A 25555-nucleotide genomic window follows, 5' to 3' on the forward strand; every position below is an offset into this window, starting at 1 on the left:
TATTTAATTTATTTATTTAAGTTTGGAACCACCAACATTCTTCCTAGTGCTGGCTGCCCGGCCAAACTGAGCAATCAGGGGAGAAGGGCCTTGGTCAGGGAGGGAGGACCAAAACCCAATGGTCACTCTGTGATAGAGCTCCAGAGTTTTTCTGTGGAGATGGGAGAACCTTGCAGCACTCCACCAATCAGGCCTTTATGGTAGAGTGGCCAGACGGAAGCCACTCCTCAGTAAAAGGCACATGACAGCCGCTTGGAGTTTGCCGAAAGGCAACTAAAGGACTCTCAGCCCATGAGAAACAAGATTCTCTGGTCTGCTGAAACCAAGATTGAACTCCTTGGCCTGAATGCCAAGCGTCACATCTGGAGGAAACCTGTTACCATCCCTACGATGAAGCATGGTGGCGGCAGCATCATGCTGTGGGGATATTTTTCAGCGGAAGGGACTGGGAGACCAGTCAGGATTGATGGCAAGATGAACGAAGCCAAGTACAGAGAGATCCTTGATGAAAACCTGCTCCAGAGCTCTCAGGACCTCAGACTGGGGCGAAGGTTGACCTTCCAACAGGAAAACAACCTGAAGCACACAGCCAAGACAACGCAGGGGTGGCTTCGGGACAAGTCTCCGAATGTCCTTGATTGGCCCAGACAGAGCCTGAACTTGAAACCGATCAAACATCTCTGGAGAGACCTGAAAATAGATAGTTGACCTGAAAATAGTTGTGAGCGACGCTCCCCGTCCAACCTGACAGAGCTTGAGAGGATCTGCAGAGAAGAATGGGAAAAACTCTCCAAATACAGGTGTGCCAAGCTTGTAGCATCATACCCAGGAAGACTCGAGGCTGTAATCACTGCCAAAGGTGCATCAACAAAGTACTGAGTAAAGGGGATGAATAATTATTTCAATTTTTTATTTTTAATACATTTGCAAACATTTCTAAAAACATGTTTTTGCGGGCCTCCCGGGTGGCGCAGTGGTCTAGAGCACTGCATCGCAGTGCTAACTGCGCCACCAGAGTCTCTGGGTTCGCCCCCAGGCTCTGTCGCAGCCGGCCGCGACCGGGAGGTCCGTGGGGTGACGCACAATTGGGCTAGCGTCGTCCGGGTTAGGGAGGGTTTGGCCGGTAGGGATTTCCTTGTCTCATCGCGCTCCAGCGACTCCTGTGGCGGGCTGGGCGCAGTGCGCGCTAACCAAGGGGGCCAGGTGCACGGTGTTTCCTCCGACACATTGATGCGGCTGGCTTCCGGGTTGGAGGCGCGCTGTGTTAAAGAAGCAGTGCGGCTTGGTTGGGTTGTGCTTCGGAGGACGCATGACTTTCGACCTTCGTCTCTCCCGAGCCCGTACGGGAGTTGTAGCGATGAGACAAGATAGTAATAACTAGCGATTGGATACCACGAAAAATTGGGGAGAAAAGGGGATAAAATAATAAAAAACATGTTTTTGCTTTGTCATTATGGGTTATTGTGTGTAGGTTGGTGAGAAAAAAACAAAATTTAGAATAAGGCAGTAAAGTAACGAAATGTTGAAAAAGTCAAGGGGTCTGAACAGTTTCCAAATGTGTCTTCAGAAAGTATTCATATCCCTTGACTTATTCCACATTTTGTTGTGCTACAGCCTTATTTTAGAATTGATTAAATAAATAAAAAATCCTCATTAATCAACACACAATACCTCATAATGACAAAGCAAAAACAGGTTTTTGGAAATTTTGGTTAATTTATCAAATAAAATAAAACTGAATTATCTTATTTACATAAGTATTCAGACCCTTGCTATGAGACTCAAAATTGAACTTAGGTGCACCCCTTGACTTATTACACATTCAAAAGGGATAAAATATATATTTTTTCTCACCCATCTACACACAATGTCCCATAATGACAGTGAAAACATGTTTTTAGATTTTTCAAATTGATTGACAATACAGAAATATTTAATTAAATAAGTATTCACATTGAGTCAATACTTTGTAGAAGCACCTTAGGCAGTGATTACAGCTGTGAGTCAGGGTATCTAAGAGCGTTCCACAACTGTAATGTGCAACAATTGCCCATTTATTATTTTCAAAATTCTTCAAACTCTTGTCAAATTGGTTATTGATCATTGCCAGATAACCATTTTCAGGTTTTTCCATAGATTTTAAAATAGATTTAAGTCAAAACTGTAACTCGGCCACTCAGGAATGTTCACTGTTTTCTTACTAAGCAACTCCAGTGTAGATTTGGCTTTGTGTTTTAGGTTATTATCCTGCTGAAAGGTGAATTCAAATATGGAGAGTGGTACTCAGTGATGTGATGTATTGGATTTGCCCCACACATAACACAATCTAGATGAGGAAAAGTCTGAGACTTACCCAGAAAGACTCACAGCTGTAATCACTGAAAAATATGCTTCTACAATCACTGAAAAATATGCTTCTACAAAGTATTGACTCAGGGGTGTTAATACTTAGATATTTCTGTATTACATTTTCAAATTCCCAAACATTTCGAAAAACATTTTTACTTATGAGGTATTGTGTGTAGAATGTAATCCATTTTGAATTCAGGCTGTACCACAAGTAGAATAAATCAAGGGGGTATGAATACTTTCTGAAGGCACAATCCATATAATTGCATATTAGAACTAATTTAAGAGGATCTCTGTGTTTATATCTGACTCATGAACTTTGGTGAGCAGGACAGGAAACAGTTTATAACATGACAGCAGCAGACAGACAAACATTCTAACAAACAAATCATGACAGAAGACGTACGAGACCAATGAAATGTGATGGTGTGTGTTCATTTATTACAAAACACAAAGCACCTACAATATTTGAATCTACCCCTTGTTTAATTCAGTGTAGCATTTGTCTTTTCTTCATAGTAATTTAATTATGAACATTTTGTTTAGACAGTCACATCAAAATAACCATTGTAGCTTACTGAAAAACAGTACACACACACACACACACACACACACACACACACACACACATTCACAGCCATTAGACTTAAACCCACACAAAAGATAAAATGAGTATCAACAAATATCAGCAAATTGAGTAAAAAATAGAATTTAATCTTTTAAATACAAATATTGATTTGAACTTTTCCATGTTAGAAGCTTTAGTACTACTATTAATTGTCGTTATTCTTCTTATTATTACTGTTTATGTTTAATTTACATTGTGACTATACAAGGAAATGTGAAACAGAGTTTTGGTAATTTCTTGTATTGCTCATTTTACAACAACCACCAATGATTTTACATCCTCTAAATTGTGATACTCTAAATGCCCCCCCGAACCGTACCTATATATGACAGACAAAGTGACATTACATAATGCGTATCCTTCTGAAAACACTACCTTTGTACTATTATATTAGTTATTATTGACACAAACATTTACATTTTTTACAACTTTCTTAAACTGCACCCAGGCATCCATGTTTGTTAACACATTTTCAAAAATTCCAAGTCGCCTTTGAGAAACAAAATGTACAAATAATGATAGAACAAAGCACAAATCAGACTGCAAGATATAGAACAGAGTTGAGCCAATTGTCACCTAATGCTACTGTTCAACTGAAGAAAAACCCAGAATTAAAATAGTCACAAATCAAAACGTCAAATGCAAACATCCACAGCCGTGAAGAACAGAAATGAACGGGTACATTATAAACCTAGAACATTTGTTAGGGAGAGTTTACAGACTGCAAAATCTCTGACAGATAATGTAGGTGGGGTCCTTAAGAGGGGAGTATGGCAATTCAGTAACGGTGTAACAATTCCTAAAGGACATGGTTTTGTTCACAGATTCAATGCATTGTCAGAAGAAACAAATTCATACTAAAATCCATTTGAAAAACATAACAATCACAACATTCTCAATGGATTGCTTTATTTCAGTACCAAACCTGAGGCCAAGTGTAACAATTGAAATGCAAGATAGCCTTAAAATCCAAGAAAGAAAAAACTACGGTGGAAAATCCAGAAACTTAAGCATGAATTTCAATTACCAGTGGCAAAGAGTCTAATCTATTCCATCATTCATGTCAGGGACCATCTCCCATATTTACAGGCTTCAGCTCTCATTGGCATGTTCAAACGTTTTCTTTAACAGTGAAAAGACACAATCATAACGGTTTTCAGTTATTTCTAGTAATACGTCTATTCCACGTTGGTTCAATGTTGTTTCATTGAAATTACGTGGAAACAACATTGATTCAACCAGTGTGTGCTCAGTGGGTTTGAAAAGGATTAAAACTATGGTATAAGTCAGACTGGGCTGTAGCTTCCCATATGAGGCTGAATGTGTTGCATTCAATGCCCCATTTGAGCACCAACATGCTTGCAGTTCAAAGATCATACACAGTACGAGGACCTCCAGGTCAAAACAACAGAGGTCCCTTCAGTCTTTCAGCGGCTGCAAGAGCTGCAGCAATCTGTTCCGCTGGTACAACATGTAAAATATAACAGTTTAAATTCCTAATTTTAGCCCCAAGTCAATTTGATCACTAATAATGGCAGATTCAGTTAATCAAACTAACGGTTTTAAGCAGCACATTCCATCTGAATCAGACGGGTTAAAGAGAACTAGCGAAGAGATCTGGAGAATCAATTATTCCAAAAAGTAGAACTGTCGCTTTCCCCCCGATTTTGCTGCACCTTCATTGCTTCAGTGTGGTGCCAACACTGCAGTAAACCTTCCCTTCTGTCTCGCGCGCAACTACTTGAGCAGTATTCCATTTTTTGTGTACCTATTGAGTCTACTTACAGTATAAATAAAATCTAACAACTTCCAAGTAAAGAGACACGTCAACATTTTGTTGACAATCATAATACTCCCTTTTCTTGGACTAATAATCAATTGCACAGCCTTTTATAAAGCAGTTTTTCCACACCCACCTGGCCACCTAAGCCTATATGTATAGCCAGTCATTGCCATACGAGTCACAACTATTATTTTTCTTGCCATTAATTGTGTGTAAAGTATTGTATTGCTTAAAAACATATTGCAAGTAATTCAAATGAATGAATTGTAAGACTGTGTATGTAGACAAACCTAACAATACTCTTATGGGTGCATGTCGGTCTGACCCCATACTGCAGTCTTTGTCAATGGCTATTTCTTTGTCTGGTATTTTAGTATGGCTTTTGTGTGGAGGGAGATCTTGCATCGTTTGCAATAAAGTCTAAGCCACAAGGTTACAGTCTGGTCTTAGACATCTCACTGCAGTCCTTCAGTGGTTTATCATCTGAAGGTTAGGGATAGTGGTCATCTAATATGATTCTGGCATTCAGATTGATTGGCTGTAGTTTATTCCCATATTTGAACTGACCGAGTCTTGGAGTCTTTCAACAAAGTTTGGCGGTCATGTATTAAGGAGTTATATTCCACCATCAACCTCCACAGAGGATTTCTAATACATGTATATGGGTTTTCTCTGTTTTTAAACACAGTTGAATCTCTGAAGAGGCGATGATAAAAAAAACTATCCAGAGATAATCTCCACATTCTTCATTATCAAAATCGAATAAAAACTTCTCCATTCACACCAGCCAGCCATTCACTCTTTGCAGATTCCCCGTCTCTCCTCATGCCCTTGCATCCTCTTTCCTTGGCTTTCCTCCCTTCTCTCTAGGGCGAGTCCATCATGGCTTCCAGCATCTCTAGGAAGAGTTTGTGCATGGGCACGCCGCCTCGGGTCTTGATGCTATAGAAGGTGGTGAGGGCGCGACCAGCCGTCTGGCGGAGGAGGGGGAGGGTGAAGAGGAGACGCCCCGCCCGCTGGGGGTCCTCGGGGCGTCGCTGGCACTCCATCTCCAACAGGGTCTGGTGGAGGAGGTCCCTCAGCTTCTGCACCGCCTCCATGTCCTCTATGTACACAGAGTCTGGCAGCGGAGAGGGGGAGCATGGTCAGACTGTCTATTTCTAAAAGCTTCCTTTTGGACAGAGGGTTTTGTAAGATTGTGTTTGGCAGTAAACGTAGGTGATTAAGTAATAGGACGCACTGGTCCATAACATGACAAATATATTTTTTTAAAGTGCCTTTGTGCACTAAGCAGACCATGGGGGTGAATTTGCTGTTTACAGTAATCGTCTGTCAGTCCCTCAGGGCTGGAGTTATTACAAATCTTTACTAATCTGTCTGCGCTGATTTTTGTTGGGTGTATTTTCTTTGAAATAAACTGTTTGGACCAATCTGCTAAATGAAACTGAAGTAGAGTAGTGCTTCAAATAAAGAATGTTGTCATATTAGTAACTAATTGTACATATGGAGGGTTTGATATTTCAGTCTCACCTACTGCTTTCATCACATTTTCATGTATTGTCACTCCACATAATGCTGATTGGATGGATATTCTATGATTATACTTCTGTATAGCTAGTTTACCTGAGTTGGTGAGTGCAATGGCTTTGAGCATGACAAACTCCTCCCGGTCCAGCTGCAGGGAGCGGAAGCGTCGGGCCAGCTGGCTGACGGCTGCGTTGAGCTCTGTCAGTCCAGCCACGCGAGACATCTCCTCATCAAGGACAAAGTCCTCTGCGAACACTACCTCATCCTCACAGCCTAGGGAGCGGAAGGCCACACCCAGCACCAGCACCTCCAGCCACACCGACTGCAGCACCGACATCTGGTCTGCCAGGGACAGCGACAGGAAGCCTGCAAGGGTGGACACATGAAGGGGAGGGAGGGTTAGGGTTAGAGCAGACTGACTGCTCAATCACTAGGCAGACAGCTGATACAAAGAGACAGCATTCTAGTCCCTGAATAAGACATAGTGAACCACTGCAGGGCTACTGATAAGTGCTGAGGGCTAGTTCCAACCAACTTATTTCACCGTAGACCCATACTACATTCCTACACTCCTCCATTCTCTTCCCATGCCAATCTCCCTCCCTCACCCACCCCACTTCCCTGCCCCCCTTACCGGGGATGTGTTTGGCCCAGCCAATGATGACGACCAGTTCGCGGTCGGCGAGGTCACAGAGGGTGGTTAGTGTGCGCTGAGCCGTATCAGGCTGCAGGGGGTCAGGCATGGCAAACAGTTTCTCTGGCTCTGCCACCAGGAGGTGGGACACAATGATGTTGGAGGATCCTGGGTCACACACAGAGAAAGCAAGCATTATTGCACAACAGCTACATTTACCATAAAACTAAATATATTTTGTTAATATAATGGTTCTGTTGGGAAATGAGGGCTCTTTAGAAAACTTGCCTGCACAGTTGTGTTCTTTCTTTTTGCCCCTTTTTCTCCCCAATTATGTGGCATCCAATTTATAGTTACAGTCTTGTCTCATTGCTGCAACTCCCGTACGGACTCGGGAGAGGCGAAGGTCAATAGCTGTGCATCTTCCGAAACAGAACCCAACCAAGACACACTGCTTCTTGACACAATGCCCACTTAACAAGGAAGCCAGCCACACCAATGCGTCAGAGGAAACACCATACACCTGGCAGCCGTGTCAGAGTGCACTACACCCAGCCTAACACAGGAGTCGCTAGTGTGTGATGGGACAAGGACATCCCTGCCGGCCAAACCCTCCCCTAACCCAGACGACGACGCTGGGCCAATTGTGCGCCACCCCATTGGCCTCCCGGTCACGGCCGGCTGCAACAGAGCCTGGACTTGAACCCAGAATCTCTAGTGGCACAGCTAGCACTGCGATGCAGTACCCTAGACCACTGCGCCACTCGGGAGGCCCACATTTGTTTACTTTCAAGACAAAACCTGACAAAGTATTCTCAGTCCCTTCCTTACCTTTCTCTCCTTCCTTCCTAAGCGGTAAAGGGGCACTCTGATAGGTCGCGCTCTCCATCTCTGGACGTCTTTTATACTTCTGCCTCCCACCTCTGACTCGGTCCAGACGGACTCCTGCGACACACAACACCGCAACAATGAAGAGAGTGTGATAAAGAGAGTAGGGGAGAGAGAAAGAGAGACAAACAAGCTCCCTTTGCTTGGAGAAGTATGGAGATAAAGAGGCAGATCTTAATCAAATAACTACTTGTCACACGGCATTAAACAGTGCCTCCAGACCAGACCGGTCCACTAGTTAAGGGCTCTGGATCATACGCTCACCCTCTTTCAGCATGCCCACTTTGAGGCACTTGGTGAAGCGACACGCCTGGCAAGCCTTTCTGCGCCTCTTGGTGATCTCACATTCGTTTGACGCCGGACAGCTATATTCAATGTTACCTTAGGTAAGGCAAGGAGGTGGAAAGAAGGACGGAGAGATGAGAAGGAAGAAACAACAGCGATATGAGACTTTTGTCAAAGCAATCAAGGTCTACCCCATTTCAATCCTTATACTGACACACACTCAACTTCACCCCCACAAGCATCCTTACCCTGGATGGTTCTCTTGAAAAAGGCCTTGCAGGCTTCACACGAGGCTACACCGTAGTGGTAGCCAGAGGCTACGTCTCCACATACTAAACACAGTCTCTTAGGTAGCGTGCTCAGGGCATACTTGCACCGCCCTCCTCCGCTACCTGTGGATCCCTCCTCCGCCCCATCCCCACCCTCCTCCTTGAAGTGGCAGCGCAGGGCTGGGGTGTACAGAGGGGGTGAGTAGCGCCCAACCCCGTCTCTTCTATTTCCACCTCCACCACTCTGGGAGGAGTCTGAGGAGGCTCCCCCTGGGCTGGCCCGGCCCCCACCACCTCCCTCTGGACTGCTGGGCTCTGCCTTGATGTACAGGTCTGACCGACGCTCCCTGGAAGACATGATCACTGCAGATGGAGGGAGAGAGATGGGAGGGGGAGGGAGGGAAAAAAGTGAGACAGAGGTATTAGACTGTCACACACCCACTTCTAATGTGCCACCCTTACATTCCATTTTAGTATCAATAGACCCCTCTAGACAACCAGGACAATCATCAATCCTGGCAGATAGCCTAGTGGTTAGAGTGTTGGGCCAGTAACCGAAAGGTTGCTAGATCGAATCCCCGAGCTGACAAGGTCGAAATCTGTTGTTCTTCCCCTGAACGAGGCAGTTAACCCACTGTTCCTAGGCCGTCATTGTAAATAAGAATTTGTTCTTAAATGACATGCCACTGCCGCCCTATAAATAAATAAATATACTGCGCAACAACAAGTAGCCTATAAGAAAAATAGCTGCTGCAAACCAGCAAAGCATAATCTGACATAATAATAATGGGATATTTTGAAGAGACAGAGAATGGGGAGTGAAGGGCGAGTGAGAGTGTTTGTGCGTGCGTGTGGGAGTACTGTATGTTTGTGCTAAGTGCTGTGCGAGAGACCATAATCCCAGCTCCAACCTACTCTGCCCTCTCCAGATTAGGGTAATTAATCCACAGCAGAAGAGCAGCAATCCCTTGATGAAACCCACATAAAGAATTCCCAGTAAGGAGATGTACGACTCTCCATTATGTCCCACCAGAACCTAGAGACGGCATCAGAGGCAATTCTGTGTTCTATTGAATGATGTCACTTTTGCAAGGGCGATTGTACAATTCACTTAATCATCTGAACAATTGAAGAAAGAGAACACTTTCAAAATGCAATGTAAAAATGTAACTTCAAATACAGAGATTCTGGGATTATGACAGCACACAGACAGGGATAGTGTGAAACGGGGAATTTCTGTCTGAACTCTAGACTGTAGGCCACTGGGTTTACCACGACTCCTCCTTTCCACAACTCAGCAGGTGGTGAAATGTGGGACATAGTACTTCTGTTGGTTCAGTGGCCCAATGCTTCTCAAACGCTGTACACTCTGGCCTGTAATCTTTACGCCTTTACATAACATGTCAACGTGTATATTACTACTCCACCCTACTACAGTGTAAAGATTGAACGGCTGTTGTAGCTCCCACATTTGGCATGGATGACAATTTATTTCCCATGTATTAATTCCCCATCATTTGTGAAGATATTCAATAATTAACATTGTCTGATAATGATGATCCCTAGCTACAGATAAAAAATACTTTCCAGACTTCACAAATTAACATGTCTTAGACTTGAAGTGCCAAAACAGACATGTAAATGATCTGACAAATGCCGGGAGGTCTTCACGCCCCCGGCATTTGTGTACGTAAGAGAAATGTGTACGTAAGAGTTAGCTAGGTAGCAAGCTAAAGGTGTTAGCAGCAATGCATTTGCTAGCTATTTGAATGTACTTGAAGCCGGGCAAAGCCATTCGTGAGATTGTGAAAGAGGCAGGTTGAGCAGATAAAGGAAAGAGCGAGGACAATAACAAAATGAATGCCACCGAGCAGGTAAAGGAAAGAGTGAGGATAATAAGAAAATTAAATGCCACATCCCTATTATGTTGCTAGAATTTATGACGAATTTGGCTATACAATTAGCTAACGTTACAGCTAGTTATCACAGTTAGCCGTTAGTTTAGTTTATTAATTCGACCATTTTAAAAAACAAACACACATAAAACTTAAAAGCCATACATGCACATGAATGAAATCATCGAGGATAACACACAATAAAGTCTGGGACTTATTTCCATTGTGGTCCTCTTGAGACAAGATGGCTATATAAGATCGAACACAGTATGGCAGTGAAATAATAAAACAAAAACATAAAAGAAGAACATCTATCTCATCATTCCAGTTACATCATAGGGGTTATTCATATGGGCACAGTGGACATCAAACATATTTTTACTTTATTTTTAAAGCTGTCCAGAGAGGACGTTGTTTGAAGTTCCATGTGTGGCGTTTGTACATCCTCAAGACAACTAGCCTTTCGGCAAATATTAACTATTAAGATCTGTGTGAATGTTCAGGTATTTAGCTGAATGGAAAACGTACATTTAAGTTAACTAACTTTAGCTACCTAGCTGTTAACTAATCACAAGTTTAAGTGCTAAAGAAAATAACCAGGCAGTAGCTAGCTAGCATGCCATTAGTATGTGTTGGCTTTCCTCATCAGGTGACATCAACTTACTTCTAGCTAGCTAGCTAGTTAGTTACCAAACTAACTAGCCAACTCCCTCAAGGTACCTTGAGTTCCCCAAGTATCTGGTTGCCCTCGGCGATATTATCACGGGCGTTTGTGTTGACAGGATACACAACGTAGCTAACGCGCTAAAACGCTTCTAAAAACGTGTCGAATTCAAATGTTGGTTTTCAGACAGGATTGGGAGATGGGAGGTCTCTTGCATGATAGGAAGTAGCTAATAATATTTCAATGACAGACAAGGGTGACACAGTAATGGGATAGTGGCTACTACAGTTCGCTGCATATGACAAAAGGCAGGGGGAAAAAATAAAAACACTTTACCTTCTGATCTGTGAAATAATTCAACTCCTCAAACTTTTATGAAGTTTATCCACAGGCTGAGAGTGTATAGGCCAACGCTTTATCTTAGTGCTTAAAATCAATCAGTTTGACCATATCTTCAAAATAGTTTCAGCATACGACTTCACAACAGCAATATTTAGATCACTGGCTATTTTACATCCATAATTATTGGTGGTTCAGATTTGATTAAAGGCCATAGAAAAAGCAATTACCTGTGTGCTGTGCTGCAGGAAAGCCTTATTGGTCTCTTCTGCTGGTAACCCCACTCACTTTCTATTGGTTTAGAATTGTGGCAATGGTCTGGGTAGAACAGTCCAATTATTAGGAAACCTAAGAAGGCAAAAAAACATTTACTGATTTCTCCTCACGCCATGTCTTATTATGTGCATGTTCAAAATACATGTGTCCTGAAGAGTGTATCACAGGACAAGGACATAACACATTAACTCTTGGTCTCCCAATTCTGACTTTATATTTTCTAAATCTTAACTCCAACACTATACATAATGGTTGCTTTATCCAACATAAGCCTGGAGATGCTAGCATTCATCCTTGTCATAGAGGGCTCAATCGTATTTTAAGCACTCTGTCTAGGTGTTTCAAGCTTATTAGGGTATGGAAATGTTTAGCCAAGAAAGTGTGTTTTGGAGAAAGAGAGTTACAGAGATTTGTGACAAGCTTTGTAAAACTACTAAGCTACTCCTTATCTCTAAACCAAATAGTAAGGTATAACTGAGTGACTGTATCATACACTTTGTCCTGTTCTCTTCATCAACACCATTTGGTTTAAATTGCTGACAGAAGTCGAAACCATTGCTTTGACTTTCTCACAGGCACAATTTAGCTCATTGCAGTAGCCTTTTCTCATTACCATACAAGCACTCAAGCACATGTTTCTGCACACTACACCCAACCACCCCTCCCCCTTGCTCACACCCTCTAACACATTCCAAAGGTCAAAGTCACAGGAAAGCTTGAAGGACAGATAGAGTAACTGCAATTCTGCCTCTCTCACACACACAAGGCTTACATTGGGTGATAATTCACAAAGTTTGAGAGAAGGGGGCAAAATAAATATTGGAAGAAATGTTAGGGGATAAGATGACAAAATGGGTATATTACTGGGTAAAATATATAATTATAAAATATCTCTGATTTACATGTCTGATTTACATTTTCATATTTGAGGTAAAACAAATACTTGTCTTTGGGATATGACACAGTGCCATAATTATTGTTCACACGCATCACACTAGTTTAATCTAAAGTGAAGCTTTAAAACTATCCAGTTTACCCGACAGACAAATAACAAGTCTAAAACAGTTTCTAGATAGGGTCATTTGTTTACTAACACAAGTTCTGCATGATTATAGCTCATCTAGTACATTATGAAAAGGTTAAAAAGCCTTTGAATGTCAACATCGTGTGTACAGGTGGCAGGGAAGTCAGGCACAGGAGAGTAAAACGAAGTATAGATGGAGACTTTTAATAAATGTCCATGACATGCTCCAAACACGAGAAATATACATACATCAAATAAAAATGGGTACGAGGACCCGTCGCGCATCTATACACCAATAAACAACACTTGACATAAAACAATCTCTGACAAACACATGAAGGGAAACAGAGGGTTAAATACACAACAGGTAATGAAGACAAGACAAAACCAATGGAAAATGAAAAATGGATCGATGATGGCTAGAAGGCCGGTGAAGTCGACCGCCGAACACCGCCCGGACAAGGAGAGGCAACGACTTCGGCAGAAGTCGTGACATTGAATGACCATTGTGAGCTCTGAGCACAGTAAACCTATCTTGACAGTTGACACTTCAAACACAATGTCAACAGCATCATCAAATGACCCTTCTGTCTCTACTTCCTTTGTCTGGTATTTGTTTTTTTAGTTAACTATATACTGTACCAGTCAAAAGTTTGGACACACCTACTCATTCAAGGGTTTTTCTTTATTTTTACAATTTTCTGCATTGTCAAATAATAGTGAAGACATCAGAACTATGAAATAACACATATGGAATCATGTAGTAACCAAAAAAGTGTTTAACAAATCAAAATACATTTTATATTCTTCAAAGTAGCCACCCTTTGCCTTCATGACAGCTTTGCACACTCTTGGCATTCTGTCAACCAGCTTCACACTGAATGGTTTTCCAACAGACTTGAAAGAGTTCCCATATATACTGAGCACTTGTTGGCTGCTTTTCCTTCTTCTTGCGGCCCAACTCATCCCAAACCATCTCAATTGGGTTGAGGTCAGGTGATTGTGGAGGCCAGGTCATCTGATGCAGCACTCCATCACTCTCCTTCTTGGTCAAATAGCCCTTACACAGCCTGGAGGTGTGTTTTGGGTCATTGTCCTGTTGAAAAACTAATGATAGTCCCACTTAATGCAAACCAGATGGGATGGCGTATCGCTGCAGAATGCTGTGGTAGCCATGCTGGTTAAGTGTGCCTTGAATTCAAAATAAATCACTGACAGTGTCACCAGCAAAGTACCCCCACACCTCCTCTTCCATGCTTCACAGTGGGAACCACACATGTGGAGATTATCCGTTCACCTACTCGGCGTCTCACAAAGAGGAGAAGAAGGAGAGTGATGGTGCTGCATCAGATGACCTGGCCTCCATAATCACCTGACCTCAACCCAATTGAGATGGTTTGGGATGAGTTGGACCGCATAGTGAAGGAAAAGCAGCCAACAAGTGCTCAGTATATGGGGGAACTCCTTCAACCATGTGAAGCTGGTTGAGAGAATGCCAAGAGTGTGCAATGCTGTCATAAAGGCAAAGGGTGGCTACTTTGAAGAATATAAAATCTATTTTGATTTGTTTAACACTTTTTTGGTTACCACATGATTCCATTTGTGCTATTTCGTCATTTTGATGTCATCACTATTATTCTACAATGTAGAAAATAGTACAAATAAAGAAAAACCCTTGAATGAGTAGGTGTGTTCAGACTTTTGACTGGAACTGTATGTAAATGTTCCTTATCTCAGAGTAAGAACTATTACAGCACAACTGTTGTTCTGTGTAAGTGAGGACTGAGGAGTATGACATATATAAAGTGCATGAAAGCTTTGCATGCGCCACACTGTGGAGACATTGAGGACAGCAGAAGTGGGCCTTGCCCACTTATCTCAGACTGGTGAAAGGTTAATTGCAAAATGGGATTATTGCTTCATGTGTAATTGGTCAAATGCTCGATTAAGTTCTGTGTCCATACGTGTAAAGATAAGAAATAGAACGAGGATTCGGAACCCGGAACGAAGAGCTCCACTCTCTCATTTTGTAAGTTACAGACAAGTCTATGGGCCAATTGTCCCCTCCCCTTCCAAAATTCGAAAGATGCTTACACCTGCAAAATCGTGATTGTCAAAAGCACCGGAACTTGTGCTGCTCGTTATCTCAATCTCACGCATACACTTGTATTCTGAAAGATCTATGGTACCATTTATGTTTACATAGTCTGTACATTATGGCTTCTTACAGGCCCATTGCAGTCAAAAATATGGTTTTCCTATGTTTTAGATATACATTGCATTCAGAAAGTATTCAGACCCCTTCACTTTTTCCACTTTGTTACGTTACAGCTTTATTCTAAAATGGATTAAATAGTTTTTTCCCCTCATCAATCTACACATAATACCCCATAATGACCAAGCAAAAACTGAAATATCACATTTACGTAAGTATTCAGACCCTTTACTTTGTTGAAGCACCTTTGGCAGCGATTACAGCCTCAAGTCTTCATGGGAATGACGCTACAAGCTTGGCACACCTGTATTTGGGAAGTTTCTCCCATTCTTCTCTGTAGATCCTTTCAAGCTCTGTCAGGTTGGATGGGGAGCGTCGCTGCACAGCTATTTTCAGGTCTCCAGAGATGTTAGATCAGGTTCAAGTCCGGGCTCTGGCTGGGCCACTCAAGGATACTCGGAGACTTGTCCCGAAGCCACTCCTGTGTTGTCTTGGCTGTGTGCTTAGGGTTGTTGTCCTGTTGGAAGGTGAACCTTTGCCCCAGTCAGGTCCTGAGTGCTCTGGAGTGGTTTTCATTAAGGATCTCTCTGTACTTTGCTCCGTTCATCTTTCCCTCAATCCTGACTAATCTCCCAGTCCCTGCCACTGAAAAACATCCCCACAGCATGATGCTGCCACCACCATGCTTCACCGTTGGGATTTTTAAATGTACCCTTTATTTAACTAGGCAAGTCAGTTAAGTACAAATTCTTATTTACAATGACGGCCTACACCGGCCAAACCCGGACGACGCTGGGACAATTGTGCGCCGCCCAATGGTGCTAGGTTTCCTCCAGATGTGACGCTTGGCATTGAGGCCAAAGAGTTCAATCTTGATTTTATCAGACGAGAGAATCTTTGTTTCTCATGGTCTGAGAGTCCTTTACGTGCCTTTTGGCAAACTCCAAGCAGGCTGGTATGTGTCTTTTACTGAGGAGTGGGTTCCGTCTGGCCACTCTACCATAAAGGCCTGATTGGTGGAGTGCTGCAGAGATGGTTGTCCTTCTGGAAGGTTTTCTCTTCTCCACAGAGCAACTCTGGAGCTCTGTCAGAGGGACCATCGGGTTCTTGGTCACCTCCCTGACCAAGACCCTTCTCCCCAGATTGCTCAGTTTGACCGGGCAGCCAGCTTTAGGAAGAGTCTTGGTGGTTCCAAACTTCTTCCATTTAAGAATGATGGAGGCGACTGTGTTCTTGGGGACCTTCAACGCTGAAGAAGTTTTTTGGTACCCTTCCCCAGATCTGTGCCTCGACACAATCCTATCGCGGAGCTCTACAGACAATTCCTTCGACCTCATGACTTGGTTTTTGCTCTGACATGCACTGTCAACTGAGGAACCTTATATAGGTGTGTCTATATACAGTTGAAGTCAGGAGTTTACATACAGTCATGGCCAAAAGTTGAGAATGATACAAATATTAATTTTCACAAAATCTGCTGCCTCAGTTTGTATGATGGCAATTTGCATATACTCCAGAATGTTATGAAGAGTGATTAGATGAATTTCAATTAATTGCAAAGTCCCTCTTTCCCGTGCAAATAAACTGAATAACCCTAAAACATTTCCACCGCATTTCAGCCCTGCCACAAAAGGACCAGCTGACATCATGTTAGTGATTCTCTGGAGATCACTCTGTCATGCTGATTGAGTTCGAATAACAGACTGGATGCTTCTAAAGGAGGGTGGTGCTTGGAATCCTTGTTCTTCCTCTGTCAACCATGGTTACCTGCAAGGAAACATGTGCTGTCATCATTGCTTTGCACAAAAAGGGCTTCACAGGCAAGAATATTGCTGCCAGTAAGATTGCACCTAAATCAACCATTTATCGGATCATAAAGAACTTAAAGGTGAGCGGTTCAATTGTTGTGAATAAGGCTTCAGGGCACCCAAGAAAGTCCAGCAAGCGCCAGGACCGTCTCCTAAAGTTGATTCAGCTGCGTGATCGGGGCACCCTCAGTACAGAGCTTGCTCAGGAATGGCAGCAGGCAGGTGTGAGTGCATCTGCACGCACAGTGAGCCGAAGACTTTTGGAGGATGGCCTGGTGTCAAGAAGGGCAGCAAAGAATTAACTTCTCTCCAGGAAAAACATTGGGGACAGACTGATATTCTGCAAAAGGTACAGGGATTGGACTGCTGAGGACTGGGGTAAAGTCATTTCCCCTTTCCGATTGTTTGGGGCATCCAGAAAAAAGCTTGTCCGGAGAAGACAAGGTGAGCACTACCATCAGTCCTGTGTCATGCCAACAGTAAAGCATCCTGAGACCATTCATGTGTGGGGTTGCTTCTCAGCCAAGGGAGTGGGCTCACTCACAATTTTGCCTAAGAACACAGCCATGAATAAAGAATGGTACCAACACATCCTCTGAGAGCAACTTCTTCCAACCATCCAGGAACAGTTTGGTGACGAACAATGCCTTTTCCAGCATGAGGGAGCACCTTGCCATAAGGCAAAAGTGATAACTAAGTGGCTCAGGGAACAAACCATCGATATTTCGGGTCCATGGCCAGGAAACTCCCCAGACCTTAATCCCATTGAGAACTTGTAGTCAATCCTCAAGAGGCGGATGGACAAACAAAAACCCACAAATTCTGACAAACTCCTAGCATTGATTATGCAAGAATGGGCTGCCATCATTCAGGATGTGGCCCAGAAGTTAATTGACAGCATGCCAGGGCGGATTGCAGAGGTCTTGAAAAAGAAGGGTCAACACTACAAATATTGACTCTTTGCATCAACTTCATGTAATTGTCAATACAAGCCTTTGACACTTATGAAATGCTTGTAATTATACTTCAGTATTCCATAGTAACATCTGACAAAAATATCTAAAGAGACTGAAGCAGCAAACTTTGTGAAAATTAATATTTGTGTCATTCTCAAAATTTTGGCCATGACTGTACACTTAGGTTGGAGTCATTAAAACTAGGTTTTCAACTTCTCCACAAGTTTCTTGTTAACAAACTATAGTTTTGGCAAGTCGGTTAGGACATCTACTGTGTGCATGACACAAGTAATTTTTTCAACAGTTGTTTACAGACAGATTATTTCACTTAATCACAATTTCAGTGGGTCAGAAGTTTACATACACTAAGTTGACTGCCTTTAAACAGCTTAGACAATTCCAGGAAATTATGTCATGGCCTTAGGCTAATTGACATAATTTATCAGAAGCTTCTGAGTCAATTGGAGGTGTACCTGTGGATGTATTTCAAGGCCTACCTTCAAACTCAGTGCCTCTTTGCTTGACATCATGGGAAAATGAAAGGAAATCAGCCAAGACCTCAGAAAGAAAATGGTAGACCTCCACAAGTTTGGTTCATCCTTGGGAGCAATTTCCAAATTCCTGAAGGTACCACGTTCATCTGTACAAACAATAGTACGCAAGTATAAACACCAAGGGACCACGAAGCCGTCATTCCGCTCAGGAAGGAGACGCGTTCTGTCTCCTAGAGATTAGAGATGAACGTACTTTGGTGCAAAAAGTGCAAATCAATCCCAGAACAACAGAAAGGACCTTGTGAAGATGTTGGAGGAAACCGGTACAAAAGTATCTCTGTCCACAGTAAAACAAGTCCTATATCAACATAACCCGAAAGGCCGCTCAGCAAGGAAGAAGCCACTGCTCCAAAACCGACATAAAAAAGCCAGACTACGGTTTGCAACTGCACATGGGGACAAAGATCGTACTTTTTGGTTGAAATGTCCTCTGGTCTGTTGAAACAAAAATAGAACTGTTTGGCCATAATGACCATCGTTATGTTTGGAGGAAAAAGGGGGATGCTTGCAAGCCGAAGAACACCATCCCAACCGTGAAGCACGGGGTGGCAGCTTCATGTTGTGGTGGTGCTTTGCTGCAGCAGGGACAAAATAGATGGCATCATGAGGAAGGAACATTATGTAGCTATATTGAAGCAACATCTCAAGACATCAGTCAGAAAGTTAAAGCTTGGTCACAAATTGGTCTTCCAAATGGACAATGACCCCAAGCATACTTCCAAAGTTGTGGTAAAATGGCTTAAGGACAACAAAGTAAAGGTATTGGAGTGGCCATCACAAATCCCTGACCTCAATCCCATAGAAAATATGTGGGCAGAACTGAAAAAGTGTGTGCGAGCAAGGAGACCTACAAACTAGAAATCGACCGATTATGATTTTTCAACGCCAATACCGATACCGATTATTGAAGGGCCAAAAAAGCCGATACCGATTAATCGTCCGATTAAAAAATGAATACAAAATGATTTATTCATTTATTTGTAATAATGACAATTACAACAATACTGAATGAAAACTTTTATTTTAACTTAATATAATACATCAATCAAATCAATTTAGCCTCAAATAAATAATGAAACATGTTCAATTTGGTTTAAATAATGCAAAAACAAAGTGTTGGAGAAGAAAGTAAAAGTGCAATATGTGCCATGTAAAAAAGCTAACATTTAAGTTCCTTGCTCAGAACATGAGAACATATGAAAGCTGGTGGTTCCTTTTAACATGAGTCTTCAATATTCCCAGGTAAGAAGTTTTAGGTTGTAGTTATTATAGGAATTATAGGACTATTTCTCTCTCTACCATTTGTATTTCATATACCTTTGACTATTGGATGTTCTTATAGGCACTTTAGTATTGCCAGTGTAACAGTATAGCTTCCGTCCCTCTCCTCACCCCTACCTGGGCTCGAACCAGGAACACATCAACAACAGCCACCCTCGAAGCATCGTTACCCATCGCTCCACAAAAGCCGCAACCCTTGCAGACAAGGGGAACAACTACTCCAAGTCTCAGAGCGAGTGACGTTTGAAACGCTATTAGCGCGCACCCCGCTAACTAGCTAGCCATTTTACATCGATTACACCAGCCTAATCTCGAGAGTTGATAGGCTTGAAGTCATAAAAAGCGCAATGCTTGAAGCATTGCGAAGAGCTGCTGGCAAACGCACGAAAGTGCTGTTTGAATGAATGCTTACGAGCCTACTGCTGCCTACCACCGCTCAGTCAGACTGCTCTATCAAATATCAAATCATAGACTTAATTATAACATAATAACAAGCAGAAATACGAGCCTTAGGTCATTAATATGGTCAAATCCGGAAACTATCATTTTGAAAATAAAACGTTTATTCTTTCAGTGAAATACAGAACCGTTCCGTATTTTATCTAACGGGTGGCATCCATAAGTCTAAATATTCCTGTTACATTGCACAACCTTCAATGTTATGTCATAATTACGTAACATTCTGGCAAATTAGTTCGCAACGAGCCAGGCGGCCCAAACTGTTGCATATACCCTGACTCTGCGTGCAATGAACGCAAGAGAAGTGACACAATTTCCCTAGTTTAATATTGACTGCTAAGATGAATTTATTTTAACTAAATATGCAGGTTTAAAAACATATACTTCTGTGTATTGATTTTAAGAAAGGCATTGATGTTTATGGTTAGGTACATTCATGCAACGATTGTGCTTTTTTTGCAAGTGCGCTTTTGTTAAATCATCCCCCGTTTGGCGAAGTTGGCTGTCTTTGTTAGGAAGAAATAGTCTTCACGGTTCGCAACGAGCCAGGCGGCCCAAACTGCTGCCTATACCCTGACTCTGTTGCACAGAACGCAGGAGAAGTGACACAATTTCCCTAGTTAAATGAAATTCATGTTAGTAGGCAATATTAACTAAATATGCAGGTTTAAAAATATATACTTGTGTATTGATTTTAAGAAAGGCGTTGATGTTTATGGTTAGTTACACATTGGTGCAAGTAGGTGTTTTTTCGCGAATGTGCTTGTTAAATCACCCGATTGGCAAAGTAGGCTGTGATTCAATGACAAATGACCAGGCTCCGCATCGATTATATGCAACGCAGGACAAACTAGATAAACTAGTAATATCATCAACCATGTGTAGTTAACTAATGATTATGTTAAGATTGATTATTTTTTAGAAGATACGTTTAATGCTAGCTAGCACCTTACCTTGGCTCCTTGCTGCACTCACATAACAGGTAGTCACCCTGCCACGCAGTCTCCTCGTGGAGTGCAATGTAATCGGCCATGATCGGTGTCCAAAAATGACGATTACCGATTGTTATGAAAACATGAAATCGGCCCTAATTAATCGGCCATTCCGATTAATCGGTCGACCTCTACTACAAACCTGACTCAGTTACACCAGCTCTGTCAGGAGGAATGGGCCAAAATTCACCCAATTTATTGTGGGAAGCTTGTGGAAGGCCACCCGAAATGTTTGACACAAGTTAAACAATTTAAAGGCAATGCTATCAAATACTAATTGAGTGTATGTAAACTTCTGACCCACTGGGAATGTGATGAAAGAAATAAAAGCTGAAATAAATCACTCTATTATTATTCTGACATTTCACATTCTTAAAAAAAAGTGGTGATCCTAACTGACCTAAGACAGGGAATTTTTACTATAATTAAATGTCAGGAATTGTGAAAAACTGAGTTTAAATGTCTTTGGCTAAGGTGTATGTGTCACGTTCCTGACCTATTTATGTTAGTTTTGTGTGTTAGTTGGTCAGGACGTGAGGTTGGGTGGGCATTCTATGTTATCTGTTTCTATGTTGGTTTCGGTTTGCCTGGTATGGCTCTTGATTAGAGGCAGGTGGTTTGCGTTTGCCTCTAATTAAGAGTCATATTTAGGTAGGGCATTCTCACTGTTTGTTTGTGGGTGATTGTCTCCTGTGTTTGTGTCTGCGCACCACACGGGATTGTTTCGGTTGTATTTCGTTTTGATGTAGTCTGTTTCCTGCTCGTGTGTTCTTCCTGTCGTTATGTAAGTTCCATGTTCAGGTTTCGTCTACGTTGTCCGTTTGTTATTTTGTATCATTTCTAAAGTATAGTTCGTGTCAGTGTTCGTTTTGTTCAATAAATTCATTATGTCATCACACCTCGCTGCGCATTGGTCTACCGATCCTTCTCTCCTCACCTCATCCGAGGATGAGGAGAGCGTCACCCGTTACAGTATGTAAACTTCCGACATCAACTGTAAGTCATGTCCAATCACTTAAATTTACAAAAGTTGGACTCCAATCAAGTTATATAAACATCTCAAGGATGATCGTGGAAATAGTATGCACGTGAGCTCAATTTCAAGTCTCATTGGAAAGGGTTTGAATACTTATGTAAACTTTAAATTTTGTATTCTTTTTTTATTTGCAAAAATTTTGAAAAACATGTTTTCGCTTTGTCATTATGGGGTATTGTGTGTAGATTGATGAAGCAATTGTTTTATTTAATCCATTTTAGGATAAGGCTGTAAAGTTACAAAATGTGGAAAAGGGACGGGGTCTGAATATTTTCCGAATGCACTATATTTCCACAATAGGAGGTTGGAATAATACTGTGAAATTGTGAAAATTATAATGTCCTTTAGTGTGAGAGCTGTTTGAAAAGACCACCTGAAATTCCAGCCTGTTTTGGTGAAAGAGAGTTTTGGCCTTCCACGGTGACGTCACCATGGGATAAATTAGTTAATAGACCAATAAGAAAGAGTTCCAAACCTCTGCCAATAACAGCTCGTTTTCAATTTCCCCCTCCCCACTCAAAACAATTCCCAGACAGTCCTAGCAAAATTGTTGTTTGAGAAATTGCTCTCAGCTAAAAATATTTTTGTTTTAAAATAAAAATGGTAAAAAAAAAAGAAAACAATCAAAGTAAGGTACTTGATTGTTACCCAGAAATGATTTGATATTGAAAACGGCTGCATCAGACACAGTGAAATACCATTCTTGCAAGCTCTAACCCCAACAATGCAGTAATCAATAACAATGTAACACTAAAAATAACAAGGTAGAAAAAAATAAGATATAAAAATAATAATAAGAAGAAGATGATAAAGTAAGTAAGCTTACTATCTATATACAGGGTCAGTTCCAGTACTATGTTTACAATGTGTAAGGATACTGGATCAGGAATCTCAATCAGGTCCTGGAGGGCCATAATTTGCACAGGTCATTCGTGGGGAGACTATTCCAGGGGTGTCAGTTGTGTACAATTATGTATATAAACCCTGGATTGCTGATGCTATGTATTGGGCAATAAGAGGCTTTTATGCCACCGGTAGGTCATATTGGCCCTCCCCAGAAGAATCAGTCCTCCATAGGAATGAGTGGAATTCTACAGTATTAAAATAGAATTTTTTTTGTCAAAATTACTAGTTTTTAAAGTATGTTGTTGTTGTAGTGGGGACAGTAACACTTTCCCAAAAGTGTACTTTAAGGAAAATGTTTCTATATTTTTTATTTTATTTTTATGTTTAGCTCACACAATATAATTTAAAATTATGAATTTAGGTAGAATAAACGTGTCAAAAATAAATGTAGACATTAATAAATACATTTCTATAGCTTCCAAAATAGGTTTTACAACGGTGGGGGAGTGCCAAGGAGGCGCGTTGGCTTCAAAACAGTGCCCCCTGTCAGTCATCTAGTGTATATATATATATATAAAGCCTAGCTCAAGACCAAAAATGTAAAAGTAGGCTTTGCCATACGCAAGGTTTAGCTGGACTGACGCCATTGCATATTCAATTGCATTCTGAACACCGATTAAATGTAGGTTACTAACTCAACAGCAGTTGAGAAACTGGACTGTATGTGTGTTGAACATGACTGTGTAAAGCATCAAACTGTTCAAATTATGGTTGTCACTCAGTATGCTATCAAAGACAATTGGTCAGGACTAGCCTTTACCTGGAGAAAATAATTTTATGCGGTAGGCAAAGTCCAGAAACCAGAAGTAGTCAATTGCAGTCCAAAAACCATATCCACTATCGCTAAAGTAAAGCTACTTTATACATTTGTTTGGTTCTATTTCATACCAATCTGGTTGGATTGATACATGCTGTAGACTTTATGGGAATCTGTAGTTGACCAAATTGTGCTGAAGACTGACAGTACAGGTAGGCTATATACAATAGGTTATAGAGGGGGTGGATCTTGCTCGTTGGATCAGTCACGAAGTCCTAGAGACACAACACACATGCCAAAGCATTTGGTAGTTTATTATTACAGCAATGCACGGTTACCATTGTCGTTGTCACGCAAAGTTAATCAGCTGCGGAATAGAGGAACCGTGCGAGCCAATTATTCAGAAGTAATACAGTAAACTATATGTGCACAGATTTACAATGTTAATCATTATGAAATACTTACTTGCATTTGTGAGAACATCGCTGGAAATAGTTCTCAACCCAGGCAGTACCGCAGCTACGGAAGCCACAGATAACTCCACTACAATGATGTGTGTCGACCGGTTTAGCCACGGTTAAGATCACGGTGTTTTCGACATTGCCACAAGAGTGGATGCAGATCGTGAACCACCCCCCCCCAAAAAATCATATAACATTTATGTAGGCCTATATTGAAATAGCAGGATCTCAGAGGCGATGAGTCGTCGTAACGCAAAATGTTTCCAAAATGATTGCTTGAAAATAAAAACAATGTATCAAGGGACACAGCGTTGAAAGACTGATTGCAGGTGATACAATTGGTCAACCCAACTTGGTAGGTTATTTAATCCATAGGCTATTCTCTTATCCAGCCTAGTCCCGCATATTGATGTTACTTTCTGTAGCCTACTGTGTGTTCTATATTATCTTCGCTGCTACAATTGAGGTTCTAGTTACGTATATCCCTTATCCATTCTCCTCCCTCTCTCCACTTGCGTCTGCTGTGTCTCCGTAATCCGTTACGTCCGTGCACGCCCTCCAATCCAGCCTACTTCCATTTGCGTAATCGGCGTTGCAACAATGAAAAATCCTAGGCCTACCGTAGTTTAATGTAGCGTCTGCCTGACTCACTGGTTTAGTTTTTTTTAATACGACGCATGTATTTAAAAAATAAATGTTGTGATCATTAGGTCCTATGCTATTTAGATCATTCTCACTACCAACATGAGAAAGCGCAGTAAGATTACCTGGTTTATTCTTGTATCTAGTATTGAATGATGTACTGCTTCTAGGCTCCAATGCAAACCAGTAATATGCCATAATTTGTTTAATTAACAGGTTTCAGGGATTTCAATATAAATGTACATGTGTAACCTACATTTGAAATGTTAAATATTTGGATCGATATAATGCCTAGAACTACCCCGTAGATAGGTCTACACACTTCCATAAAGGCTGCTCTTTGGTTTGCCTATGCAGTTTGATCATTTGTAGGTCTACTTCATTTCTGGGGTGGCTATTTAATTATGCAATCCGCATTTAATTAGGCTACACAATGTAAATTATGCACTCTTCCCAGTCCTGTCATACCTGCGTTCCTAATAATAGGCTTCAAGTGGTTTATTATACGCCAATTTACAAAATTCATTAGGCCTATATTCGTACTTTTCTGTAATGCAGTGGAATTAATGTTCCCCTATGGATCACACTACACCATAGTAAATCACACAGCGTTTAGATGGATGGCATGGAAAATGTTTGCAGCCACGCTTAGTCAACTCGGTCTTGTGACACTGACCCGGCTCACTCCGCTACAGGCCCCACCACTCGTTAACTGGTACACCGAGTTTTTGGATCGAGGCGAAGGAAGTGCGGGTCAGTGGATGACTGTAAGGAGATGAGAAGAGCTAGAACCGGAGTCTCGAATCCGCTTGGTAACATGACCATAACAGCTGGCATCGAGAGAGGAAGGGAGAGGGGTGCGCGTTCTCCCTGGGCTCGTGCAATGGTTTCACCAAAAAGTGCGGACAACCCCCGTCTCGGAAAATT

General features: G+C 41.7%; 1 protein-coding gene across 4 annotated transcripts; it reads right to left on the bottom strand.

Annotated features, from left to right (window-relative positions):
• Positions 1 to 2768: 2768 nt before the first annotated feature.
• Positions 2769 to 24587, bottom strand: LOC129868909 (steroid hormone receptor ERR1-like). Of its 4 annotated transcripts, XM_055943251.1 has the most exons (8): positions 23991 to 24586; positions 11492 to 11609; positions 8343 to 8726; positions 8074 to 8190; positions 7753 to 7866; positions 6922 to 7089; positions 6384 to 6653; positions 2769 to 5880 (listed from the first exon to the last, which is right to left on the bottom strand). In XM_055943251.1, exons 3-8 carry the CDS (start codon positions 8719 to 8721, stop codon positions 5627 to 5629), a joined length of 1302 nt encoding a protein of 433 aa, XP_055799226.1. In that variant the 5' UTR covers positions 8722 to 8726; positions 11492 to 11609; positions 23991 to 24586; the 3' UTR covers positions 2769 to 5626. The 4 variants fall into 4 exon arrangements, with proteins under 4 accessions (XP_055799226.1, XP_055799225.1, XP_055799227.1 ...); XM_055943250.1 differs by lacking the exon at positions 11492 to 11609 and having other exon boundaries at positions 23991 to 24587; XM_055943252.1 differs by lacking the exons at positions 11492 to 11609; positions 23991 to 24586 and adding an exon at positions 10979 to 11172.
• Positions 24588 to 25555: the final 968 nt, after the last annotated feature.

Source organism: Salvelinus fontinalis, chromosome 13 (assembly GCF_029448725.1).
Source record: "Salvelinus fontinalis isolate EN_2023a chromosome 13, ASM2944872v1, whole genome shotgun sequence".
In the NCBI taxonomy this organism is placed as follows: Eukaryota; Metazoa; Chordata; class Actinopteri; order Salmoniformes; family Salmonidae; genus Salvelinus; species Salvelinus fontinalis.

Excerpts from the sequence above, each read along its gene's own strand:
- LOC129868909 (XM_055943250.1), bottom strand. Across the intron at positions 8,191-8,342 it reads TTTCAAGAGAACCATCCAGG|GTAACATTGAATATAGCTGT; the intron begins GTAAGGATGCTT and ends GCCTTACCTAAG. Across the intron at positions 7,867-8,073 it reads AGTGGGCATGCTGAAAGAGG|GAGTCCGTCTGGACCGAGTC; the intron begins GTGAGCGTATGA and ends TGTGTGTCGCAG.